The sequence below is a fragment of the Bidens hawaiensis genome, unplaced genomic scaffold (genome assembly GCF_021521415.1).
Source record: "Bidens hawaiensis isolate Kalapana, Puna unplaced genomic scaffold, B.hawaiensis_p1.1 tig00002123_1, whole genome shotgun sequence".
NCBI classification, from domain to species: domain Eukaryota; kingdom Viridiplantae; phylum Streptophyta; class Magnoliopsida; order Asterales; family Asteraceae; genus Bidens; species Bidens hawaiensis.
In genome coordinates, this window is record NW_027491112.1 from 2,939,994 (window position 1) to 2,959,658 (window position 19,665).

Genomic DNA, 19,665 nt, shown 5'->3' on the forward strand with positions numbered 1-19,665 from the left:
ATATCTAAAATCTTCAAGTTCGACGGCACTTTCAGCAGTGAAAATTCCACAACAAACTCACCGCTTAGCGGCACCAAGATGGCTGGGGCGGTGTTTGCCGCTGGCACCGCCAGCCACGTCATCTCTTCAGCAACATATTGAGCTCCCCATCGTTTAGTCTAAGATCTTATGGATATTAGCTTTTGGAGAACGCAAAATAAAAGGGTTTTGAAAAGTTAGGAATATGTAACTTATTAACTTAATGGATTTGATTTACCTATTACACCTTTCTAATCCTCAAATCTCATTACACTCATTTTAAAAGAGAGTGTTTTTTTAGTCATTTTTTAAAAACTTCTTTTAAAAATTTATAAGTTAATAAATCCTTGTAACAAAAAGTTCTTTTTCACTTAAATAAGTGATCCCAAACACACCCTAAATGACTTATTTATTTTCGTCACGCAGGTTATACATATAGTCATTGTACTAAACCCTACATTGTATCACAAGCTGCATATATGAGATTTAAAAGACCACACATTAAATGTATGGCATGCATCATGCAATGATGCACTCCTCTTAGTCACTACAGTGAACAAAACTAAACAAAGAACAGTCTATCCTCTCAGGTATTTACACTATATAGTATATATATATATATATATACTAACTCTCTTTAAAGAATGAAGATTACATGATCAACTCACTTGAACCAGATCTTGATTACGACGACAATTGACAAGGCTAACATTCTTCGGTACAGCACTCTCATCAATTCATGCAATTCAAGAAATCCATCTATTTTAGTTTGTTAATATTTTCGTTCGTTCATGGTTCAATTAATAGTATCCATTTGATATAAATGACTCGAGTTGAGTTGCAACCATATTTTCACTTTTCAGCATTTCTTTGGCAATTATCAAAAGTCCACAAGCATCATCACAAGTGATCGAACCGATCCTCATGTATTTGACCGGCTCACGACGGTTTTATTACTTTATATAGTCCATGAGCCACAAGATCCCACCAATTCGAGGCACAAGGGAAATCCTAACTACATTATGAATACAAAAAACAAGTGCTTGATCATATAAGACCTCCTCTCTTCTCTACATGTTGATTGTACCATATCCATTAACTGTCACCTACCTAATCATCGACATCTGAAAACCGAAAAACTAGCCGTCTCAAAACTATTTCAAAAATCCCACATCAAAAAAAGAAAAAAGAGAATAAAATAAAACTTATGATACCTGAATGGTATGTACACATGATGATATTCATAATCAATCATCTATCCACTCGAAGAACATTATTTTGTATGGATCCTCGGGTTACCACTTCTTTCATGGGATCAAGCATCCATTTGCCATCAACTATAAATTTGATCTGCACTTTTCGCACGCTTTATATTATAATCCATTTATTCAAAGATAATAAACTGATGCTAGTGAAACACGTACCTCATAGATACCGGGATATAGCCATAACATGGACCTCCACAGCCTAGTATTCCTGTTAATAATATCATTCTTCGAAGTTAAAAGTCGTCTTTTAAGCATATAACTGAAAAATAAACAGTCCATAGTTTCCTATGCGGCTAGTTCAATAATTAGTGTCAAATATGATTATATACCTCCGTTCAACAGGGTCTGTGATATTTGAAGAAGGCTGTGGATCCAACGTTACACCATGATGCCACCCGTTAAAGCTCCCTGCCACCTGTACAGTTTCACCTTCACCCCAGTACTCGATTTGAACCTAGAAAAGTGGAAGCTTATGTGAATGTTAAACTTCTATGTTTGTGATTGTTGATTTAAATATTATAAACACTAAAAAATAAATTGGCAATTGTAATGGTAAATGAGAAGAAATTACTTGTTTTAGTCCAGAAAGGCTTTCTTCAGCCTCAAGTAACTCTGCATCTTTATCCAAGAGAAGTTGTTGAGCTTTATTTATCTCTGTTTCAGCTTTAGCTTGTAATTCAGACAAGGCTTGCTGTGGAAGCAAGACGCATTGATAATTTATAACGGTTGCTTCCAAAAGACGGAATGAGCTTATCTTATAATTTGACAAATATATTACATAAGGATTCAGTATGAAACCAGAAAAACTACCTTGTTCTTCTCAATCTGTTCCTTCAGCTGAGACAATTCCAACTCCTTGGTATGCTAAACACAAAAAGAACAGTTAGAAAATTTATATACGTGTGAAGATCTAATAACAGTCTCCTGGTGAATGATATGGGAGATGAATATAATACCAGCATAACTTTGATACGATTGATTTCAGCTTGATCCTCTTCTGTTATTATCTATCTTACACAGAAAGAAGATCATATGAATTTGAGTGTGTGTGTGTGTGAATTGTATGTGAAATGAATCAGTTGATATGTAACGACCTCAGCTTCCAAGTTTTTATCGGTGTTAGCAGCCTCGTCACTTTCTACTTGATCAGTGAAGGTAATATTACTACAAAGGATATCGATGAATATTTAAGAATTATTAAACCATATGATTAAACATGCACGCGGGAATACTTAAAATACACAGACTTGTAAGTAATGTAGCAGAAGTAACAAAACTAACCTCAGTTGAGATGTTGAATTTACAAGCTGGGATGTTAATATACTTCCATTCTCTAAAGTCACCGAGTCAGATTCACAAAGAACTTGACTACTTGGCTCCTCACATCCTGAACATCGAAAAATACCAAGAGGTAAATTAATATTCAAAATATTGATGAAATAAATGTAAGTTAAGTATTATTAAATGTTACTTGCCTAAGCCTTCAATTTCTTCCAGTTCTCCACTCTGAATAAATTTTGCCACTTTTTCCTGCATTGATGCTTTGGTTGAACTTTCACCTAACAGGTCTTCATGTGGTGATAACATGTATTCAGTCAACTCATTTCCATTCTCATCCACACCATTTTAGAATGATTGTTCAGTAAGATTTTTATAATATAAATAAATGAAAAACCTATCAAATCCACCTGTCAATTCATCTTCTGCTATGCTAGCTTCATCCTCAGTCAAGCTCCCTTCTACATGAGAATTAGATACTTTGACCTCTTGTGAGGCTGCAAGAAGCTAACTAATAAGTTTAGTAAGATTTCATAATATAAATAAATGAAAAAAACCAATAAAATCCACCTGTCAATTCATCTTCTGATGTGTTAGCTTCATCCTCAATCAAGCTCCCTTCTACATGAGAATCAGATACTTTAATCTCTTGTGAGGCTGCAAGAAGCATTCTAATAGGTTTAGCAAGATTTTATAATATAAATAAATGAAGGGTGCAGTTACTGTACGCTAATGCCTTAACGTACGGTAGGTACGTGAGACGCTCAAAGGCAAAAAACAAAGGCAAAAACCTAAAACGCTCACAAAAACTTAAACGCTCAAAAACGATCTTTGTGAAAAAAAAGTGAAAAATTGATCGATTAACCATCCAAAACTGTTTTTTTCGGTGAACCAATGATTGATTGGATATGTATTGACGATTCTGAGATGTTTGGATGTGATTTCATGGATCGATTCGTGAAAAAATGGATTCGCGTACGTAATGTACGTGAAGGCATTATTGTATTGGATCTTTTCCCAATAAATGAAAGACACCATTAAAATCCACCTGTCAATTCATCTTCTGATGTATTAGCTTCATTCTCAGTCAAGCTCCCTTCTTCATCAGAATCAGATACTTTAATCTCTTGTGAGGCTGCAAGAAGCATTCTAATAGGTTTAGCAAGAATTTATAATATAAATAAATGAAAAAAACCAATAAAATCCACCTGTCAATTCATCTTCTGATGTATTAGCTTCATCCTCAGTCAACCTCCCTTCTACATGAGACTCAGATACAATGATCTCTTGTGAGTCTGCAAGAAGCATTGCAATACGTTTAGTAAGATTTTATAATATAATAATTGAAAGAAACCAATAAAATCCACCTGTCAATTCAACTTCTGCTGTAGTAGCTTCATTCTCAGTCAAGCTCCCTTCTACATCAGAATCAGATACTTTGATCACTTCTGAGGCTGCAAGAAGCTCTCTAATAACTTTATATCCTCTCCGTCTCACAATGTTTGCAAGATCTTGCCTATACAACGATGTAAGGAACGAAAGGGAAGAATTCAAAAGGAATTGTTAGAAATGGAAATAAGTTCCATTAGCATAAAAATATCTTCATTTTACAAAAAGTATGTTTTTGTAAAGCGTGAGCATACAACTCAAAGCATACAATACATAGATGTCTTTCACATATATCCTTCGATTTATATATCTTCATATTGAAAGTTAATGATAATCTCTTGATTTCAAAGAAAGGATTACATGATAATATATAGAATAGATGCCATAACAACTTTGGCACTATATTAGGAATCCAAATCAATGATAATAACCACTAAATAATATCTATAACTAATATTCCCCCTCAGCTTGAGCGTGCGTAGGAAGAAACGTTCAAGCTGTTCCGAAAAGTTTCAAATAGTTGTCTTGGCAGTCCTTTTGTGAAAATGTCAGCATATTGAAATTCTGATGGCACGTGAAGAACTCGAATATGACCAATTTGAACCTTTTCTCTCACGAAATGAATATCCATCTCTACATGTTTGGTACGTTGATGCTGAACTGGATTCCCGGCAAGATAGACTGCAGAAACGTTGTCGCAGTAGACGACCGTGGCTTTGGTTACTGGGGTGCAAAGCTCAAGAAGCAAATTTCGGATCCAAGTGGCTTCTGCCACCGCGTTGGCCACCCCCCCTATACTCAGCTTCCGCGCTCGATCGCGAGATGGTCGGCTGACGTTTGGAAGACCATGAAATAAGATTATCACCGAGGAAAATACAATACCCTGAGGTGGAGCGACGGGTGTCCGGACACCCACCCCAGTCAGCATCTGTGTAGGCCACGAGAGAGGTGTCCGGTGACGCGGAGATCCAAATACCGTAGTTGACTGTGCCATGAATATACCGTAATACCCGTTTCATGAACAATAAGTGGGACTCCCTGGGGGCATGCATAAACAAACAGATTTGTTGAACCACATAGGGGATATCAGGCCTAGTGAAAGTCAGATACTAGAGAGCCCCGACCATGCTTCGATAAAATGATCCATCAGATAATAATTCCCCCTCAGTTTCACTAAGTTTAGAGGCGGTATCAACGGGGGTGTTGCACGGTTTACAAGCTGTCATGGATGCAAGATGAAGGATGTCACGGGCATACTGAGCCTGAGATAAGAAAAGGTCACCACGGTCCCGAGTGACTGTTATACCTAAAAAATGGTGTAACGGCCCTAGATCTGTCATAGCAAACTCTGCTGAAAGGCAAGAAGTAATGTTATTTAACAAAGCCGGATGATAACCGGTAAGGACAATGTCATCAACATATAAAAGTAAGTAGGCGGTTTGACCCCCGTGTTGATAGACAAATAAAGATGTGTCCGTTAGGCTTCCCCGAAAACCAAGAGATAAAGCAAATGCGGAGAACCGCTGGTACCAAGCCCGAGGTGCCTGTTAAAAACCATAAAGGGATTTTCGAAGCCGACACACATGGTTTGGGGTAGCCGGGTCGACAAATCCTGGTGGTTGTTGCATATAAACGGTTTCCTGAAGAGAGCCATGAAGGAAAGCATTTTTGACATCCAATTGTCTAATGTCCCACTTGCGAGAGGTGGCGAGAGCAAGAACCGTTCGGATAGTAGCCGGTTTAACAACCGGGCTAAAAGTTTCGGTACAATCAATACCGACGGTTTGGGATCTTCCGTTGCATACAAGCCGGGCTTTATATCTGTCAAGTGAACCATCCGATTTGAACTTGTGTTTAAATAACCACATGAACTGAATAACCGGCCAATCAACGGGTCTTGGTACCAGTTCCCATGTACTATTTTCTTGTAATGCACTAAATTCATTGTTCATGGCTTTTAACCAATTAGGGTCCGACAAGGCTTTTGTATATGAGGTGGGGACCGGGGATATATTAGATGTGGCGGCTAAATTGTACCGGGGGTTGGGTTGGCGAATACCTGTTTTCCCACGCGTTTGCATGGAATGGGTGTTGGTTGTAATAGGGCTTTGGTTTGTGATTGTAGTTTGCATGGGAGGGGTAACATGAGGTGAAGTTGGTGTGGGAGAAATGGGTGGGATGGTTGGAGGTGGATTATGGGTGAGGTTGGCAGGTTCGGTAATGGGTGGGTGAGGTGGTGGGTTAGGGATAAGGGTGGCAGGTTCGGAAGTGGCTGGGTGAGTATGTGGTTCGGAGTTAGGTGGCAAGGTAAAAGGTGGATTGGAGTGAAAGATGTGGTCGGTGTTGAAGGTGTCGTCAAGGAACGTGTGTTTGTTGGGTGACGAGGTGGTGATGTCGGAAAAGGGAAAAGCATGTTCGTTGAATGTAACATGTCGGGCGATGTGAACCCGACCGGTTACCGGGTCGTAGCACCGATATCCACGGAAGTCCGAGGGATATCCGAGGAAGATGCAACGAACCGATCGGTGGGCAAGTCTGTGTGGTTTAGTGGCGGAGAGGTTTGGATAGCACTCACACCCGAAAACACGTAAATGTTCGTATGTCGGGTGGCGATGGTAGAGTGCAAAAGCGGGCGGTTGAAAGTGAAGGCGTCTAGAGGGCAAAATATTGTGAAGATATGTGGGAGTGTGTAACGCTTCGACCCAAAAGGTGGAAGGGAGGTGAGCATGGATTAGAAGGGCTCGTATGATGTCATTTAAGCGAAGAATCATACGTTCGGATTTACCGTTTTGTTGAGAGGTTTGAGGGCAAGAGAAGCGAAAGACAAGGCCATTTGAATGAGCAAATTGTTTAAAAGCATGGTTATCGAATTCCCCCCCCCCCCCAAGATCACACTGGAATGTTTTGATTAAGGTATTGAATTGAGTTTGGATTAGTTTATGGAATTTACGAAAGGTGGGAAAGGTGTCGGACTTATATTTAAGTGGGTATACCCAAACGTATTGGGTGTAGTTATCAATCAACACCATGTAGTATTTATAGCCAGAATTGCCAAGTATAGGTGAAGAACATAGGTCACAATGGATAATATCAAAAGGACGAAACGTAACAGAATTAGAATCATGAAAAGGTAACCGTTTACTATTCGAAAGTTGACATGAAGAACAAAAAAATGACTTAATAGTCTTATTACAATTGAAAATTAGAAAACGACTAAGGTAATCCAGCACGTTCGCGCCTGGATGTCCAAGACGATCATGCCATGGGGTGGATGCTGAAGAAGACAGTAGAGCAAAGGCTGGTGGAGTGAATGGATAAAGATCCCCGGAGCTATTGTGACGGGAAAGGTGGCGTCCATCCTTGAGGTCCTTCAAAGTAAAACCAAAAGGATCAAATTCAACAGATACTTGATTATCTATAGTAAAATTACAAACGGATAAAAGGTCTTTAATAACTTGGGGTGAGTGAATGATATGGTTTAATTTGTAGGTCTTGTTTGGTAAGGTATAAAAGCCATTGCCGGAGCCGTTAATTGGTAGACGTTGACCATTACCAACAAAAATAGGATTAGAAGAAAAAGACAGAGGAGAAGAAATTTTACCCGAATCGGATGTGAGGTGTGACGATGCGCCGGTGTCCATGTACCAGTATGGGTCTCGGTAATTTAATTGCATGTTGCTTAGAGTCGCACCAATGTCACTCGGGTTGAGACCGTTAAACGTCGGCGCAGGGGCAGGTTAGGTCGGGCCTGCAAAGTGGACCTGATTGGGGGGCTGTTGGATGTGGGCGGGTGTGTAGGAAATTTGGTGAGATGGGGCGGATGGGTAGGGTGATGGTGGGACATGCCCAAAATGTGAATTGGTGGGGTGAGGGTATGGAAAAGTGGTTTGTTGGCTATTGTAGTGATTATGGGATGGGGTAAATGTGGAGATTGGCCGAGAAGTATTGTGGTTTTGTTGTGAGGAGTTGTTTTGGTATGAGGTAGGATAATTGGTATTATTTCTAGGATTGTAAGTTTGGTTTCGACCCCCGCGCCCCCGGTTGCTTCGACCGCCTCGTCCCATACGAAGGTTGAAATTCGGGTCGTAGTTGTTGCCACGATAATTACTCCCGGAATATGTTTTACCGGATCCCGTGTTTTCATTAGGAGCGTCCGGTTTTTGTTGTCCTTGTGCCGTGTATAGCACGGAATCACCATGTGTACCTGTGGACAGTTCGTTTCATGCCGATATCCGACGCATCTCTAGGTCAATAATGGTGCGGGCTTCATTCCATGTTGGCGTTCCCGTATTAATTATTGTGCCGATCGTGTCGAGTTCCTTTGGGAGGCCGTTAACCAGTTGAATGATATGAGATGATTCGTCAACCGGTTTACCAACATCGGCGAGTTGTCGGGATAGATCTTTGAGTTTCTGGCAGTATGCATCCATAGATGCATAGTCTTTGAGTGTGGTATGAGTGAACTCGTGAAGGAGGGCCGCCGCACGTGCTTTCTTGTTTCTTAAGAACACACCTTCAATTTCAGTCCAAGCATCGCGAGCCGGGATATCGTTTTCAAGGACATGATCAAGGATTTCATCGGATATGGTGCCGAATATCCATTGGAGTATAAGGGCATCTAGCTCCGACCACTCGGCGTATGTGGGATCAGTTTTCGCTGGCGGCGGTGTGCCATCGATGTGGTGAAGGAGTTTGTAAGCTTTTAGGTGAAGTTTGAAGAGCTTCACCCATGATGAATAGGTTGTGTTTTTGCCATCGAGGGTGCGAATTTTTGTTTGAATATTGGTGACACTATAGGCTGGATGGATGTATGGTTTATTTGGGGTGTCGGTTTTGGTGTTTGAAGATGAGTCTTTTCCGTCGGCCATGGTGGTGGCGGCGGTGGGTTTAGGTGTTTAACCTAGGCTCTGATTACCATGAAAGTTAATGATAATCTCTTGATTTCAAAGAAAGGATTACATGATAATATATAGAATAGATGCCATAACAACTTTGGCACTATATTAGGAATCCAAATCAATGATAATAACCACTAAATAATATCTATAACTAATACATATATCGCCATGATTACCAAGGAAATGGGTTGTTGAAAGAGAAGCACACAAGCAACCACATGGTATGTCATACTTGCAAATAACCCTACGAAATGTGCCTACGTGAATATGACAGCTTACGGCTTGCATAAGGCTAGACTGCCCATATATGTGCTACTAGACAACTTGGTCTTTAAGTAACCAAACTGTATGTGTCATTTTGCAAATAGGACAATGTGAGGATGATTGTGTAACCCTTTTCTTTATTAAGGATTTAAGTCATATACATACAGCGTCTCATTATCAATCCACTTGCTATATTTTGTTATATGTTGTCACAAGATTGATGGAAAAATACATTGGTATCATGATCAATGCAACCATGCACGATGGATGGAAATGTAGCATGCATCAAGATACAGGAATATCAACAGAACCTACTATGCTTTAGTGTTATAGTGTTGAATTGTCAAAAGACAGCATATGTACAAGATCATATCTATGGAACATTACTTTTTGAGTAAAATAGCAGCCATATCAGATAGACGATTAATTGATATAATGCGAAATGAATATTTAATAGTATGATTGGGAATACACTGACTTTAGAGACAACAATATCATAGATGGCCATTTGGGCATCTCTAAGAAGAATAAATATGATTAATGTGGAGAGCAGATTTGTACAAAAGAAGCCATATGAAGATGGCGGAATAACCAACTGAAGTCGTCATGAAATATATAACCAATTGAAGTATGAAACGAGAGCCGGCATTCCTAACATGGCAAGATGTTATTTCTTTAATTACAGCTCAATTAGGTAATTAGGTTGCTCCACAGGTTGTAGATTTTAGTTTTCCTAATTTTAGCTTACCTCAAGTAACATATTATGATAGGCTCATCACTGTTGCTAATACTAACTCGAGCTCAATGCAACATCTCAAACTCATATACTGCTATCCTATTGCTGGTACACGCCTCAAAGTTCAATTTCATTTCAGTAATTCATTTCATATAACTAACTAACTAACTAACTAACTGTTTCTAAATTTTCAATCAATTCCTATTACCAGACCTACAATAACACACGGTGATAGACTGATAGGTATTCAACAACTATAACATTCCTATCCACGTATTTTTGCAATTAATCAAACTTAACCTGCCGTGCTGCGAAAGCTCTTTTAACGAAGGCACATGTCCATCAGGAAGTCCAAACTCCGAAACGAACTCGCGTAAATCGTTACAGAGATCCGCATTGTTCCTCGTCTGTTTCCTACCGCCAACACTACCACATCAAATCATAATATCACATTGAATTAAAACTCAATTAACTAACTAATAATAAAACAACACCACAAATAGTCAAATACACAATCAGCTAGCAAACCGTGTTTTACTAGCGGAAACTGCGGTGATGAGGCGGGCGTGACGTGGACGGAACTGAGAGAAGCGAGGCTCGGGAACGGTTACGGAGAAGAAGGTGTATGACGGAAGGAGAGTGAGATGTGACGTCATTGTAGGAGTAAATAATAAATAATAATTTATATGTGGAAGCTGAGCATTGAGATAGATATTTGTTAAGAGTGAGAGAGTGATGATGTGTAATGTACTCTAACTGCTGCTGCAAGTCTACCGGCGGAACCACCGGTTGAGGGATGATGGATGATGGTTTTCTATCTAGTCATGGAAACTTAATTGATATTATTTTTTTTAACAACGTGACTTTTTAGTTATAATGCGGGATTGAAATGAATTATTATTTTTTATTTTTCGGTGAGCTAGAAAAAGCCAGAGTAAAATAAAAATAATAGTGAGTGGCGGTGGGAATGTGGGATGGTGGTGGTGGGCGGCGAGCAGTAATGGTGGTGGTGGGTGGTGGCGGTGGTGGCGATGAGCGGAAGCCGAGAGCGATTGTAGTGGTGGTAGATGGTGGTGGTGGTGGTGGTGGTAAGCGACGGGTGGCGGGGCGGCGGTGGTGGTGGTGGTGGCAGTAGTGGGTGGTGATGGTGGTGGCGGGCGACATGCGGGTGGTGGTCGACGACGGAGGAGGCAGTGGGTGGTGGCGGGCAGCAGAGGCAGTGGTTGTGAGAGGCAATGGGTAGCGGTGGTGGAGATGATATAGTGTGAAAGACGGATAAAAATGAAAGAAAAAAAAACAAAGAGGGTGGATGGAATTAATTTGAGTGATTTAAGGGGGAATAAAATGTACATGGTAATTGGTGATTCCATTCAATCGACCAACCAAACACATATTCTTTCATTCCATCGTAATGGTCCATTTCATTACGTCTCTCATTTGTGTGTACCAAATGCTACCAAATAGTTGTTTGTCCCGCTATGGTTTGACTTTGTTATTTAAATCGGGTATATGTTGGTTTTATAGTTTCACTTTGGCGTTCCTCGAGAAATCATACTGTCTGCTACCACTTGACAGTCGTTATGTCGCCACAAAAGCAGAACTTTTTGCTTAGCACACGGTGGGACGAAAGCCCGGGTGGGCTCAGGATTCAAACTGACAACCAAGGCCTAACTCAAATCTTTCATTGTTATAATCCATCAAAAGTGATACAAGTGAGAATCAAATTTGGGTGTCCACTGAAGAACCCAAGCCTTACTACTAGAAATAAGATCGGTACTGTACCCGTACCGAAAATCGCAAATTTTTGGTAGCGGCACCGAAATGTTCGATTCGGTACAGGTACCGGGCGGTACTGGTATTTAAGGTAAAATTCAGGAAATACTGATACTGGTACCGTAAACTCAAAACTTTGGTACCAATTCAGTACCAGTACCGATGCCGATCTGTACCAATACCGAATTTGCTCATTTTATTTACTACCACTGGGCCACAAGTGGTGGATATATAAACCGAATTGATATTATCATAGATTAATGGGAATGTTGCAATTACTGTTTAAATTAAGTATCCTAAGTAGTCGTGGATGAGAAAAAAGTAATGGTTTAATTGTTCTAAGAAAATATCTTAAATCAGTAAATCATCTATTTTTTTTAGCAGTTAATGAATCTGTCAAATGAGCTACTGATTGCATTCATCACATCGGGATACACGTCATTCGATAAGGGAAAAACATTCACCTAAGGCTAACGTATGTGAACACTCACCCGAGGCACAACAAACGATGAGATAAAACTCGTTCATATCAAGAATCCAACTAATAAACTAAATCACCTAATTACTTTTGTCTTTTTTTTAGTATATTTTTTTAATATTAAAGAACATAAAACTATTTTTGTTTTTTACAGCGTTAGCTTGACGGTAGTAATGTCTTTCCTAAAAAATCATAACACTTACCAACCTATCCTTACTAAAGTTCGATCATAAGACAATGATGTTCTTCCCTTTTTAATGACATACAATTGTCGGATTTTAGCATCCAACAACAAGAAACACTAAACATTATACTTCCTCCAAATCCTCAATACCACAAAACACGTGCTTCTAGCATAACAAGAAACACCCGTTTTACCGAACTAATGACACCACGATAGGCACCTTTCTAGATTTTTAAAAAAAAAGTAAACAAAGTAGACGACTCTAGCATTCTAGTTAGCAAGGAAAAAAAAGTAGACAACTCTGTCATTCTAGTCAGCAACGAACACTTTACATTTGAGGTAACTCGTCTTCAAGTACCTGAAACATATAACACAATAAATGAGGAAGACAAGCTTAGAATTGAGTCACTATTAAAATGACGCAATAACACTTGGTGTAATCCATATATTAAAATTTACAACAAAATAACAAGATATATCGCAACTTAATACGAGTTAGCACGTTAACTTGAGATAATTTTTAACTAAAAATGTTACCAGGTTAACAGTAAGATCATATATGTAATTTTCAAAACAAGAACCTATAGTCAAAGTCAAAGGTATATCTTAAACATAAACGACACGCTTCCAATATTCAGTCGAAAAATAAAGAACCTAAAATAAACTAACATAAATTCAAATACAAAAAAAAAAAAAAAAATTATAATCCATATACGAAGCACAAATCCGCCAATAGCAAAGCAGAATATGCACACACACAATATACAAGATACAGCAAAGGTCGTATCCGACTAATTCTCATACTTAACACGCCCCTTTAGTATACCAGGAAGTGGCGGCGACGGTGATGGCGGCAGTCTGGTTGCCCTTGGCGGCGGCAAGGGAACACGAGGCTCAAACATGGCAGACATGCTGGACCCCACACCTCCATCTGTACAGACATTGTTTGACTCATCGCCTAACTTCATCGCCTTGAGGACATAATTGTCATCATGCAACTCAAATGGTGTGCTGCAGTTAAACCAAGAATCAAAGTTATTAATCATTATGCTAAATTATTAAATTCTTATATCAAGTTATTATTAAATTAAATAATTCAAAAACACGTGTTACGAGCTAACCTGTTGAAGTCAAAATGAACAAGCTGCATATCTTCTGATATTTCCACCTCAACGGTAGCGTGAGGGCGGGTCTAAAATTACGAGACAGTAAAACAGTTAAATGTTGCCAAAAGACAATAATACCCTTTTTGGGTAAGCAGCTAACTGTACCTGAACCAGTATAAACGGTAAAGCGACTCCACCACTTGGTGTGTTTCCTGAACCGTATAGCTGCTCGTTCTGTTTAATTAAATTTTGAAGACCTACATGCTTTATAATATAAAACACACACACTTTAGCGTAATTTATTAAACAATATAAATATAATATAAACAGGTTCGATTCTCACTTGATCTTCCAGTTCCCGTAAATAAGCAGTTTTCTTCTCGATTCTGTTCTTGAGAGCAAGACGCTCACTCTGTGACATTTACATAACACAATAAACAAATAACCAAACCACGATAAATTGATAAATAATCAAAAGAATAAACTGAGACCTTTAGTTCTTCGATATCGTTCAAGCTAGTTCGAGGTAGGCCCCGCCACTGTATTTCCTTTTTATCTTTGGAAATAATGTCCATCGCCATGAGAACGTTTAGTGCATCGTATACACGTCTACGTATATTCTTCTCATCATATTGTTGCTGTCATGAATATTAAAAGGTTGCAGATAAAAGATATATATAAAAAACAATAATTGTAAAGTACATATAAAGTTGTTAAAGTGACATGAACCTGGTCTGGAGCTTGATCACCATTGACGGGATCTGAAAACTCAGCTACAAGTTCATCTGCAACCTGAAAATCAAAATTTCTGTTTCAGTTTTCTGAACACGGCAATCAGCTAATAATAACTAGAAACTGTTAACCAGTATCTTATGAAAAAAGGGTATATTGGAAATTTTAATAGCCCTTAAGATGAATCCACTGACCTCATTATAAGTGGTTCTTCCCTTGCTTTCAACTTTCTCACAGACTAATCATGACCAAATCAAAGAAATCATTAGCTCACAAAGACAGCAAAAAAAAAGGTGAGTTTAATAACTGGTCAACACAGGTTCAGGCGCGTGTAATTTTTTTAGCATGGGTCAAAACATAAGCAGAATAACGTTTTTTCTTTTTTGAAATTCATATGTTATTAAAGGGCTTGGAGACGTAGGATTAATGTTAAAAACTTTTAGGGGCAGGGTATAGTTTTTTGTTAGAAATATGTCCTATGGACGTAACTTTACCTACTTAGTACTCTTTATTTATTTATTATTATTATTATTATTTTATTTTTATTACCTATTTATTTATTTTGTGCTGTATTTTTTTCTTTCTTTTCTTCTTCCATTTATTTCGTTAGTACTAAATATTACACCTTTTTAAACTCTACTTTATAGTTTACTTGTTTTACTGCTATGTTGTTTGCTTTGAAGCAATAGTGTAAGTTGTAATAATAATAATCTAGTTCTTTTCATAATAAGATATTGAAAGTTTCAGAAATTTTGAATAATATTTGGGCAACTTTCAACCAATTTGACCCGTTTTTGCGTTAGTTGACTTTTCAAATATGATATCTGCTTGACCCGTTAGATACAAAGTATAACCCAAATCGACCCATTTACACATAAGCGAGAGAAATAAAAAATCATTTTTTAGTATAAAAGAAATGAAAATATGCAAAGATTAAACCTTTCATGCTAAACTGACGAAGTCCTCTACCACCTTTATCTCCTCCCGTTGCACGTTGAGCTCGTTTTTTCTTCTTATTTCTGTTTAAAGCAATAACAAAATTATTCTACTAACAAAGTTAAAAGTAAAAAATAAAAATTTATATCTTACATTACCCACCCGTTTGTGTTAAAGATATTAAAAGAAAACATTGACAAACTATAACTTAAAAGTTAAAACCTATGCAGATTCTAGAAACTGGCTAATACAGACAGACACCTGTTTTTGTTAGACATAACAATTCACAGCACGGTCGTCATGAAATGATGATGATTCAAGCCCAAAAACATCAAATTATTTGACACTTCCTGGTAAATACAATGGGTCCCGCTATCAGTACACCGTCTTGCCTATCACATCATATGACCCGTATGGCTTTTATTAATGGTCACATCATGTATTTCTTTGTTGGTCAGAAAAACACCCAGCCCCTATAATTTGTCCTTCATACGACCCGTATGACCTTTTCATATATGAACTATCAAAACGACCCGTTTAACCACTTTCCGTCCTACCATGTCCTATCATACAGGCCATATGACATGTCACTGGTGTCCGGATGGTACATCAGTAGTGTTTGTATAGCCGGTCCCACCTATAATAATCATGTATGAATAATTTGTGTTCCTTTGAGTTATATCATCTATAAAAAAAATAAAATAGCCTACATTCTAACTAAACAAACCCTACATCTTCAAGATTGATAATTTAATGTATTAATCTCCATTTTTCTTCAAAAAGTCAACGAATTGGCCAATATAATAATAATAATAATAATAATAATAATAATAATAATAATAATAATCCTCACCCAGCAGACCCTTGAGATCCAGCATCATCAGCTTGAATCTCAAGATGATTCAGCCTCAAGAACGTGTTGTCACTCGCAGGCGTAGCTGCCATTGCTTCCATACTCCGACCCGACGGCGACCCGGCACTGCCACTTGTTGAAACGGACTGACCCGACCCGACTCCTCTCGAACCACCCGGAAACCCATTCTCCAAATTATCATTCGATCCCATCGTCAAATCAAAAATTCATCGAATTGGGCGAACACCCAGATGAAATTGACCCGAACTGAATCTGGGTTTAGGGATTAAAGTGAAATTGATGAGAAATTAGGGGAAAAAGATTATGGGTTTGTGAAATTGTGGTCTTTTTAGGGTATAAAACTGAAATTGGAAAGACACCCAGATGAAATTGACCCGAATAAGATATGGGTTTTCAGATTAAAGTGAAATTGATGGGAAAGAAAGATTCTGGGTTTAGTGAATTTGGGGTGTTTTTAGGTTATAGAACTGAAATCGAAGAGACACCCAGATGAAATTGACCCGAATTGGATCTGGGTTTGTGGATTAAAGTGAAATTGATGAGAAATTGGGGGTGTTTTAGGGTATAAAGTGATAATAAAGAGATGGAATTTGCAGGTGGGTTTTGACTAGAAGAAGAGAAGAGTGGAGAAGGTGAGAGGCGTTGGTTCGAGAATGGGGAAATTGAGGAAGGAGGGAAATCTAACGAGGGTTTGTACGAATGTCTTTTTTTTATATTATTATTAATATTATTAAGTTAAATTATAATATGACATTATAATTACTACTACCCTACAAATTGGTTGTGGCTTAATGGCAGAGCACTTACTCTACTAGTGAGAGGTAGGAGGTTCAAACATCACTATAACCGATTTATATGGAAGATATGAGGGATGACCCTGACTTGCCAGGGTTCGAGTCCTGATCTTATCCGGTTTTACCGGCTCCTCGCTGTCGTGCCATTTGGCGGGCGTGGAGGTCGGGTTTTATCCGGTGAATCCCTCAATAGGTGGACCGGGTAGGGGCTCTGTCTGTCTGGACTAGTGGCCGGCTCGGGCTACCTTTAGCCAATGGGGGCCGCGTACGGAGTATCCGGTGTTACTTAGTTGGTCGTTCAAAAAAAAAATTACTGCTACGCTATATAAATGAGAACTTTGTGCCCCAAGTGTCTTATTATTGGACTATTTGACGGCACCGTATTATTCCGTGAATTTTTGTTTATTTACTTCAATTATCATAAGGAACGTAAGTGAAATCGACTACATGTGAACTTTTTTTTTTAATTCCAGTTTCACAACGAAGCTGATTGAAACTGACCAAATTCTCGTAAACTCGTCTCTTCAACGCTTGTGAATGACAACGCTCGGGTTTTACCAGCACGCAACTACGCAAGTATATTGTTCGACCCCCCCCCCCCACCCCCACTCCCACCCCCACCACCGGGTTGGCCATTGGTCCACCTTCATATATATATATATATACACACACATATTTCATTTTTAGCAACCGAATTCGTTTCGAACAATGACCGAGACAGACAACGCTTGTATTTCCCATAGCTCGGGATTGCCGCCAATATAAACTTCATTTAAATATTTTGTTTTTTTATATGTTACTTTTTTTATATGTTAAATTGACGAATTATTCTTTTGGGCTTTAACGCTCAAACTTTACCAACAATGTCGATACTCTAACGAGTGTAACCATTACTGACAAAATTCACGCCAACTCATCATCGTAACGCTCGGGTTTTTATCAACGCTTGAGTTTTGTCAGCCGTCCCAGCGTAACGCGTCGAGTTGAAGGACTAGTTGTGCTTAACTAGGAAATTTGGTTCGTGTTTCACGGCGGGTTTGTGTTTCATGAGCAAGTATGAAGGCCAGAGGTTGTGCTGTTTAACTTGTCTATTGCGATGGGGATGCGACGAGAATTAAGTTGATATTGTTTCGGTTTGTTATGATGTGTTAAAATTGAAAACGAAAGAAACACTTGAAAATTTATTCACAGACATTTGGTTGAATTCAGTTGGTACTGATTTGGTTAGTTACGATGCGTAAAAAATGAAAACAAAGAAACACTTGAAAATTTATTCAAAAACATTTGGTTGAATTTTACTTAAATTGGGGGGGGGGGGGGGGGGGGTAAATGTTTTATTTCGATGTACTCATTATAGCAAGTTAAAGAGAAAGTCCAAAAATATAGTCATGTAAACAAAACGGTATTGAAAGGCATTTGTTTCATTTTTTCTAATTATTATGTAACGTCGAAAACTCATGCTATCAAACCTGTGTGTTACGAAGATACCAGAGGAATGATAAAACCTAAAAAGTATAACGTATTCAGTTAATTGGTTAATTAAACATGATTTAGCTATAATAAAATTTAAAAAAAAAATTAAAAGTCTGGCACATGGACCAAATGGTAAATATACACCAAGTTTCTAATTGTTATAGTATTAATCTTATATTAGGTGAAAATCACTATATTGTATAATGTATCAAGTACACGAGTGTTCCCAATACATAACCAATATTAAATAGAATATCACGAAAGCTCCGTAAAATTTATATATGTTGATTGACATATATCATGAGAGTGATAAAGATGTTAAGGTAAAATGTTACATAATCATCTTACATATTACATATGTTTTTCTTATGTGGGTTTTAAATTGATTATTTGAAAAATAAGAATAGAACGGTGTAACATATAAGCATAAAAAGAGAGATGTTACAATTGTACGTATGGTAAAACATATATATGATGAATGTTAGAAAGAGAGTGAGATACGCGGTTACATAGTCGTCATATGTATCAAAGCTAAACCAAAACATATAATTGTTTATGTGGTCCTTATAAAATCTGTTAAAATAAGTGTGTTATGTAATTACAAAAATATGATGATATTTTATATGTTTATACAACTAACCAAGGCTTTTGTTATGTTAATGACTATTTAGAATAGTTGGTATGGATGACTTTGAATTTGTTTACATTGTTACTTTATTTATACTAATCAGTAGGTGTTCTTAACCATAAGTCAAAACATAGTTATTAAATCTCCAATAAATCATGACGAAGGTCGAAATGTGAAGAGGTAGGTCCCAGCAGAGCCCAGTTGGTCCCGCAAGACTCACCTTGAACAGGGACGTCTGCGCAAAGGCCATCTGCTCCCGCAGGACCCACCATGCTCAGAGAACCTTACGCGCAGTACGCAAGCTGTACACGCAGGGAAAGCCTCCCAATGGTGAAGTACCCCGCCTGTTCCCGCAGTTGCGGATACAAGCCATCAGGGAAGGCTACCCGCAGACAGCAGGGCTACACGCACAAGACAATAGCTACTTCAGTAGTCACATGAAGGAATGAGCAAGGCGGGAACAATCCCGCCAAAATGAGCCAGTCCGTATGATTCTGAAAGATCTTTTGTACTATACCTACCAAGGTATGGATAGGACAGACAATCTGACCAGAACAGCCCATGAGCCAATCACAGGGTGACAGCTCACCGACAACAGTACGAGGAGGAGCACCCTCTAGTACTGTTTGTCACTATTAGCCGCTGCCTACTCACCAACTCTTACTGAGGGGCATGCGCAGCCTACAGTTGGTAGAATAGTGTTACTGTTGGCCGTAACCTATTCACCAACCAGCATGGCCTGCGTATAATCCACAGTAGGTGGGACGTGCATAATCTACAGTTGGTGGAATAGTGCAGCCGACTTTGTTACTGTTGGCCGTAATCTATCCACCAAC

At 38.5% G+C, this 19,665-nt stretch overlaps 1 protein-coding gene and 1 pseudogene across 2 annotated transcripts; both read right to left on the reverse strand.

The window, feature by feature from the left end:
* Nucleotides 1-848: 848 nt before the first annotated feature.
* LOC143606344 (protein PTST homolog 3, chloroplastic-like) lies at nt 849-10,507 on the reverse strand (annotated as a pseudogene). The gene is made up of 16 exons (XR_013148736.1): nt 10,380-10,507; nt 10,152-10,286; nt 3,932-4,080; nt 3,773-3,859; nt 3,613-3,699; nt 3,135-3,221; nt 2,975-3,061; nt 2,568-2,854; nt 2,381-2,450; nt 2,243-2,293; nt 2,097-2,150; nt 1,858-1,977; nt 1,616-1,740; nt 1,443-1,494; nt 1,233-1,368; nt 849-1,142 (listed from the first exon to the last, which is right to left on the reverse strand). The product of XR_013148736.1 is annotated as a protein PTST homolog 3, chloroplastic-like (transcript).
* A 2,388-nt stretch (nt 10,508-12,895) lies between these two features.
* LOC143605777 (transcription factor-like protein DPB) lies at nt 12,896-16,587 on the reverse strand. Its single transcript, XM_077081771.1, has 9 exons — nt 15,914-16,587; nt 15,064-15,143; nt 14,319-14,362; nt 14,122-14,184; nt 13,884-14,030; nt 13,736-13,804; nt 13,558-13,656; nt 13,408-13,478; nt 12,896-13,297 (listed from the first exon to the last, which is right to left on the reverse strand). The coding sequence occupies exons 1-9, from the start codon at nt 16,123-16,125 to the stop codon at nt 13,078-13,080; spliced, it is 1,005 nt and encodes a 334-aa protein (XP_076937886.1). The 5' UTR covers nt 16,126-16,587; the 3' UTR covers nt 12,896-13,077.
* Between the last annotated feature and the right edge of the window lie 3,078 nt (nt 16,588-19,665).

Coding starts and splice junctions, on each gene's coding strand:
- LOC143605777 (XM_077081771.1), bottom strand. CDS start 16,125: ATGGGATCGAATGATAATTTGGAGAATGGGTTTCCGGGTGGTTCGAGA. Junction 15,144..15,913: donor GGATCTCAAGGGTCTGCTGG/GTGAGGATTATT, acceptor TGCTTTAAACAG/AAATAAGAAGAAAAAACGAG. Junction 13,805..13,883: donor ACGATATCGAAGAACTAAAG/GTCTCAGTTTAT, acceptor TAAATGTCACAG/AGTGAGCGTCTTGCTCTCAA.